Source organism: Tachysurus fulvidraco, chromosome 19, assembly GCF_022655615.1.
Source record: "Tachysurus fulvidraco isolate hzauxx_2018 chromosome 19, HZAU_PFXX_2.0, whole genome shotgun sequence".
Lineage (NCBI taxonomy): Eukaryota > Metazoa > Chordata > Actinopteri > Siluriformes > Bagridae > Tachysurus > Tachysurus fulvidraco.
This window is the reverse complement of record NC_062536.1, coordinates 22,539,613-22,547,112: the sequence shown is the minus strand read 5'-3', so window position 1 is coordinate 22,547,112 and position 7,500 is coordinate 22,539,613. Positions and strand designations below refer to the sequence as shown.

Below are 7,500 nucleotides of genomic sequence, written 5' to 3'. Positions count from 1 at the left end.
TCAAATTTCTTCAGAGAAAAAATAAAGAAAGGTAAGTTTCTTATTATAACTTTTATACCAATTTAAATCTAACATTGTTATATATTGGGCCCGCACGTACTTCAACATAAATCATGCAGACAGAAATAAGGCCGCCTCAATGTGCATCATCAGTGATGAATTACCTAATGGTTTTACACTTGCATGGTCAAATAAATTCACACACATCATGTCAAAATGTAAGTTTGGCCGAGTATTCATGTAAACAGTCAGTTATGTACATTGGTAAGATGTCTTAAGTGAATGTAAACAAACAGTTGGGAAAAATAGTCATATCAGTCAAATAAATCTGTTGCCGTAATGTTAACAAAATCACTCACTCACTCTACTGATAACTAACTTTATTAAATGTAATGAGAATCAATGTGCTTGTCATACAGTGAAGTCTGTTTTATTTTACATTTAATTCCTTTATTTAATTCCAGTAGTATTTATTCTTACTTGAATACTACTTGGACCTACTTGAGAAAACAATTATCGTGAAATAAGATTTTAGTATCGCCCACCCCTAAATATTAGCATTTGATGATTCCAGTCTTTAATTTTACAAAATATTAAATGTAATTCTTAATGTGGGAAATAATATAAACCCTGCTGATTGAGATTTGTTTTTTACATTTTAGTAAGGAAATTAACACATCACCACAGAAATGCAGGGACTGTAAATATAGTCCTTTTAACTTTAAAATGAAAAGCATTTTTTTGCATGTACATTCTGTTTTTGATTTAGCAAGTATTGTTAAAATTTTCTCCTTTTTCCCCCCAGAATAAGAGAGTACCAAAGACAGACCAACAGCCTAGCATTGCAGGATTTGCAAGACCAGAACTGACCAAACAAGCAGTGTAACTTTATGATGCAAGTTCTCCAAGACAACAAGAAATTCGGTTGGAATTTATTTTGAGCGACCTACGAACTTTTCTTTTTGTAGAAATGACCATTTACATTGACATTATTTACTGTAAAGTGTCTGTTGAGGTTAACATGTGAGTCTGGTTCCTCTCAAGGTTTCTTCCTTATATCATATTAGGGAGTTTTGTCTCACCACCGTCACCTACGGCTTGCTCAGCAGGGATAAATATTAATTATATTTTAAACTTTGTAATTTTAATTCTATATTTTTATATATTTGTAAAGCTGCTTGGAGACAATGTCCATTGTTTAAAGGTTTATACTGTTTTCCATTTTTTGATGTAATGTCTCATGAATGTTCTGTAATGTTTATATATTTCTGTCTGTGTGTCTGATCTGAAAGCATCGTTTGATTTTGAGCACAGATTAGATGGTTGATATTGACAGTGTAATGAGTCTGTCTGTGTTCTGACAGTACAGTTTGGATTTATTTATTTATTTGAAAATTGGATTTGGTTTTGTATTTAATATCTGAAAAAATGGGTGAATCCACAAGATGGCAATAAAACACATCCAATTAAACGTTTTATTATTATTATTATTATTATTATTATTATTATTATTATTATTATTATTATTATTATTATTATTATTATTAACAACAATAATACTACTAATAAAAATGATAAAACAACAGATTTTACAAATTACAATATTGCAATATTGAGAATATTAAAGGTTTTATTGATATATATGTTTAACAAACACAAAATATCAAAAGAACCCCACAATCTTGTATAGACAAATTAATTAATTAATTAAAAAAAGAAAAAAAATTATTTCAGAAAGATTTCCATGCAATTGCAAATAAAATTTAACTGTAAAAGAGAAAGGATTTAGAGAATAAAAAAGTTCAGAATGAACCAATCAGATTTGATCTCATGTTTAATACTAATTACCTGTGCAAGAAGTTGTGCTGAAGCAACACCATCCTCTCTGCTTCTGAAGTTAGAGTCCAGTGCCATGACAAGCATCACTCCGGATCATTCTATGGGTCTCTGGCCTTCACTGCCTTCCTGCCCATCAGACCTTAAAGGTTTTATTTGCCCATTCCACCACTACAGATTTTGCATGCTGGGTAAAAACACCTACAGGAAGTACTGGCTTTGCAGCTTATCAGCTTATAGTGAAAGTTTATTTATCACTACACATCTATCCCTAATGATCAAGCCTGAGGTGACGGTGGTGAGGAAAAACTGCCTGAGATGATAAGAGGAAGAAACTCGAGTTCCCCGATGGTTTTGGGTAGTTACGGTTCCTGTAAATTGTAAAACTAAATTGTAAACATTAAGGTGTTTACAGAGCGACAAGCTAAAAACAAATGAATGGAATAATGAGATTTATTAAGATCAGTGGATTAAAATATAGGATATAGAGATGAGGAGAAATGTAGAATTAATTCTCTTTACACTCCATCACAGTAGGTGGCAGTATGAAGCTATGAAGTTTAAAGTCCACTTTAAGGACAATCTTTAAAAACCATACACATTTATGTATATGTATATTTATGCATATGTATATACATTATTTCTCTGTCTATATTTTATATTTTTATATAGTTTTCTTATATAGTTTATACTTTTTATTATTATTCTATTATTATTTTTTTTAAAATACTTTTTATTCTTATACCGGACAGTTGCATAAAGCATTTCACTGCATGTCGTACCATGTATGTATGTGTATGTGACAAATAAAATTTGATTTGATTTGATTTGTAAACCAGAAGAAGCAGAAGTATAAAGTGTCTGTGACCATATGAACAATCAGGAAGCTATAAAAATGAACAAAGTGTGAGAAAGTCACTTCCCAACACTGATATGAATCCTGCAGAGCTAATCAGAGCACCGACAGCTCTGTGGATCAGCACACCGGCAGGCAGGCGGTGAAGGTGGTGTAGGGAGAGGAAACAAGAGTGAGGCTGATGCGCTAGGATACAGGCCAGGCTAAGTTGTTGTACCGCAATAGACTTGTGCCATAGAACCGTTTAGTCGTCTCTACACCGTGTCACATGGCTCTTATATCGGATCTAATCTCTCCGTGTTTAACTTGGCTAAGATTAGATTATAGTTAACGTGAGTTAAGTCTCTTTATCGGGTTCGTCACTGAAAATAGTCCCAACTTCACTTTCAGTTATTCGGCCCAAAGAAAACCAGGACAAAGTTTTAGAGCAGAAAAGATGAACTTGGACGATAACGAGTCTAATTTAATAAATGATGTTAACGGTGATGCTGATTAGAAAGGGAAAGTTTTTGTTGCACTGCAGCACTGGTGCTGTGCTGAATTCTGACTCCTTTTCACATGAATGTGCATTAAAATGGTAAATCACATGCAGGGAAAAATTAATATCACACAAGCTTCTACTGCACTGATGCTCCACATTTTATTTAGAATTTTTTAGACTTTTTACTGGGAATTTAACAGTTAAGAGAACAAACACATTTCACTAAACAGAAATCTCTGGAAATTGTGTGTGTGTGTGTGTGTGTGTGTGTGTGTGTGTGTGTGTGTGTGTGTGTGTGTGTGTGTGTGTGTGTGTTTTAACTCTCAGTGCTGGTCCTGAGCCCAGATGAAATGGGAGGTTTTTGTCAGGAAGGACATCCAGCATAAAGCTTGTGACAGATCAAATATGTGGACTTGATCCACTGTGGTGACCTGAACAGGGAGCAGGTGAAAAATCAACATTTGAGGTGTGTGTGTGTGTGTGTGTGTGTGTGTGTGTGTGTGTGTGTGTGTGTGTGTGTGTGTGTTTGTGTGTTTGTGTGTGTGTGTGTAGAAGGGATGTGTAACTGATGTAGTTACAGTGTGTTTATCAGTGTGTGTATCTGCTCTGTGCAGCTGTCAGGAATTAATGCTGTACGACAGCCGAGTGTTTCCTCTCTCTGACATCAGTGTGTGATGTGGTCGACTCTCATCAGAGACAGGAGGTGGAGCTCTGTTCATCAGTCACACACCACAGAGACAGGAGGCGGAGCTCTGTTCATCAGTCACACACCACAGAGACAGGAGGTGGAGCTCTGTTCATCAGTCACACACCTCAGAGACAGGAGGCGGAGCTCTGTTCATCAGTCACACACCACAGAGACAGGAGGCGAAGCTCTGTTCATCAGTCACACACCTCAGAGACAGGAGGTGGAGCTCTGTTCATCAGTCACACACCTCAGAGACAGGAGGTGGAGCTCTGTTCATCAGTCACACACCACAGAGACAGGAGGTGGAGCTCTGTTCATCAGTCACACACCACAGAGACAGGAGGTGGAGCTCTGTTCATCAGTCACACACCTCAGAGACAGGAGGTGGAGCTCTGTTCATCAGTCACACACCACAGAGACAGGAGGTGGAGCTCTGTTCATCAGTCACACACCACAGAGACAGGAGGCGGAGCTCTGTTCATCAGCTCTGACGTTATTTTGATATATATGGAGAAAGTGAAAGATGCCTCATCTGATTTGTTATTGAGGCTGTGTGATGATTTCCTCTCGTCTTTCTAATAAGGTAACAGTGAGTGTGATTGGCGGCCGTCTCTCTCCCTCTGTCTGTCTCTCTGTCTGTCTCTCTGTAGGGGGCTGAATGAGGGGATACACTTCTCTCAGTCTCTCTGGGCGAGTGGAGGTGAACACATGGTGTACAGCGAGGAGGGAGATGGAAATCTGTCTGACTTTAATTCTTCTCTCATCCACACTCACACTCACAGCAGCTGGTAAGTTCACACTGATTATTCACACGAAAACATCACACACTTCTCACTTTAACAGTAGGGACCAGTTTTAATCATGACATGAAGAAAGTTTCCTGGAGTGATTGTAACTTTATAAACAGTGAAAGTGTTTTATCTTTATAGAATATAAAAAGCTGTACATGAGAGTACACACATCATCCTCAGGGTTTGTTCTGAGGCCTCACTTATAAAATCAGAGAGAGATTAATGTTTAGAGTTTAGACATGATTTAGTGTGTGTGTGTGTGTGTGTGTGTGTGTGTGTGTGTGTGTGTGTGTGTGTGTGTGTGTGTGTGTGTTTGTGAGAGAGAGAGGGAGAGAGAGAGAGAGAGAGAGAGAGAGAGAGACAGAGAGTGTGTGTGTGTGTGTTAGTGAGCAAATGTGTGTGAGTGTGTGTGTGTGTGTGTGTATGTGTGTGTGTGTGTGTAAGTGAGTGTGTGTTTGTGTGTGTATGTGTGTGTGTGTGATTAAGTGTGTGTGTGTGTGTGTGTGTGTGTGTGTGTGTGTGTGTGTGTGTGTGTGTGTGTGTGTGTGTGTGTGTGTGTGAATTAGTGTTAGTGAGCAAATGTGTGTGTCTGTGTGTGTGTCTGTCTGATTGAGAGTGTGTGTGTGAGTGAGTGTGTGTTAGTGAGCAAATGTGTGTGTGTGTGTGTGTGTGAGTGTGTGTGAGTGTGTGTGAGAATGTATGTGTATGTGTGTGTGAGTGTGTGTGTGTGAATGTGTGTGTGTTTGTGTGTGTACATGAGTGTGTGTTTGCGAGTGTTTGTGCGAGTGTGTGTGAGTGTGTTAGTGAGCAAATGTGTTTGTGTGTGTGTTTGTTTGTTTGTTTTCGTGTGTAAGTGTGTGTTTGTGAGATTTAAAAAAAAAAGTTTTAAGTGCTTACATTTTCAAACACAGTATTAGTGGATACTCTCTCTCTCTCTCTCTCCCTGTCTCTCTCTCTCTCTCTCTCTCTCTCTCTCTCTCTCTCTCTCTCTCTCTCTCTCTCTCTCTAAGACAATGTGAGGTTGGTCAAAGGTGGAAGTCGCTGTTCTGGGAGAGTGGAGGTTCTTCAAGATGGACAGTGGGGAACAGTGTGTGGTGATGGCTGGGATATGAAAGATGCTGCAGTGGTGTGTAGTGAGCTGCGCTGTGGGAAGGCTGTAAATGCACCACAATACGGTCACTTTGGACCAGGATCAGGACCAATCTGGATGGTTTATGTGAGCTGTAGTGGATCAGAGTCGACACTGAAGGACTGTGGGTCATCTGGGAGGGGGGAACGTTACTGTAATCATTATGATGATGCTGGAGTCACCTGCTCAGGTAAACCTCTGTGTTTAGAACAAACATTACTATTAGTTACATTATTATTATTGATTCATTTTAATTAGCCAATAAATAAACTTTATTAAAATTGAGATGTTTATCTAAGTATATTTTAAACACAATAGATTTATTTAAACTATATTTGATAACATTGTAATGATTTCTTTATGTTCTGTCTTGTTGAAAACAATATTTACACAATTAAATAAAACACAGGTCAGAATATGAGACTCAGTGCTGGTCTTCACCGGTGCTCTGGGAGAGTGGAGGTGTTTCATAGAGGTTCCTGGTCCACAGTGTGTGATGCTGACTTTGACCAGCAGGATGCAGAGGTTGTGTGTCGAGAGCTGGACTGTGGGATTCCTGTGAAGGTTCTGGGATCAGCTGCTTTTGGCCGAGGGGAGGGTCAGGTGTGGACAGAGGAGCTTCAGTGTAGAGGAAAGGAATCTGAGATTAGCTTCTGTCCAACATCATCTTCACTCAAACACTCAACCTGTTCCCATGACAACGATGTGGGATTAACATGTTCTGGTTAAGTATCATGATGTAACTTCTGTTTAAATAGAGACCACATAGCTGTCAATCAAACTTTAAGGTGCCTGTGTTAATGTTCCTCTTTCACTGAGCTCTCGGCTGTTTGTTCAGGTCACACAGAGGCTCGGCTGGTGAACGGACCGGACTCCTGTTCTGGTCGAGTGGAGCTCCTGTACCTCGGTGTGTGGGGCACAGTTTGTGCTGTAAGCTGGGATATGAGAGCTGCAGATGTTCTGTGTGCACAGCTGGATTGTGGGAGTGCTGTGGCTGTGGTGAAGGTGGACTGGTTTGGGGAGGGGAGTAACCACACCTGGGCTGATGTGTTTGATTGTCAGGGGAAGGAGACACACCTATCACAATGTGGCGTCTCATCATGGAGTCGAGCTGCATGCTCTCATAAACATGACGCTGGAGTCATCTGTAATGGTGAGATATTAACATCACATACACCAGGTTACTGAATAAAGTCAGAGTTCATTACAATATTTAAATGACCTTCTTCTGCTTCAGGATCCTCTGTGGCGCTTCATGAGGGGCGAGTGCGGTTGTCTGGAGGGAGCGAGTGTCAGGGGGAGGTGGAGATTTATTTCAGGCAGGACTGGAGGAGAGTTCTCCTGGACTCGTGGAGTCAGTCTGAGGCGTCTGTGCTCTGCAGACAGCTGGGCTGTGGCTCTGTGCTGAACTACCGCTCCTCTCCATCCACCACTGAACACAAACACATGTGTGTAACAGGTTTCAGCTGCTCTGGGAGTGAAGAACATCTGAGGAACTGCAGCAGTGCACAAGCTGAACATGTCAACTGCAGCTCCGGGGAACAGCTATACATCACCTGCTCAGGTGAGCGACACATTACCCTTGTTTTTATAAATCTTCTATTGAAGTTACAGATAAAATAAATATTTTATCAAGTTATAGAAGTTTTGTTTAATTGATGAAATAAAAATAAATCACCTAATTTTTATGTTTTTTTTTTGCCACAACGCAGGTATTTT

At 39.6% G+C, this 7,500-nt stretch overlaps 2 protein-coding genes and 1 pseudogene across 5 annotated transcripts in view; 2 read left to right on the top strand and 1 right to left on the bottom strand.

Moving 5' to 3' along the window:
* LOC113650187 (B-cell receptor CD22-like) overlaps positions 1-7,500 on the top strand; it is a 1,781,460-nt gene that overhangs the window by 51,351 nt on the left and 1,722,609 nt on the right. The window lies entirely within an intron of this gene.
* LOC113650183 overlaps positions 1-7,500 on the bottom strand; it is a 410,150-nt pseudogene that overhangs the window by 129,651 nt on the left and 272,999 nt on the right.
* LOC113641641 (antigen WC1.1-like) overlaps positions 5,698-7,500 on the top strand; it is a 10,423-nt gene continuing 8,620 nt past the window's right edge. The window contains exons 1-5 of the mRNA XM_047804000.1: positions 5,698-5,971; positions 6,191-6,505; positions 6,620-6,934; positions 7,019-7,345; positions 7,494-7,500. The exon at positions 7,494-7,500 is cut by the window's right edge and continues 323 nt beyond it. Of these exons, the coding sequence (XP_047659956.1) occupies positions 5,761-5,971; positions 6,191-6,505; positions 6,620-6,934; positions 7,019-7,345; positions 7,494-7,500 (1,175 nt within the window). The 5' untranslated portion in view covers positions 5,698-5,760. The remainder of the gene's footprint in view (positions 5,972-6,190; positions 6,506-6,619; positions 6,935-7,018; positions 7,346-7,493) is intronic.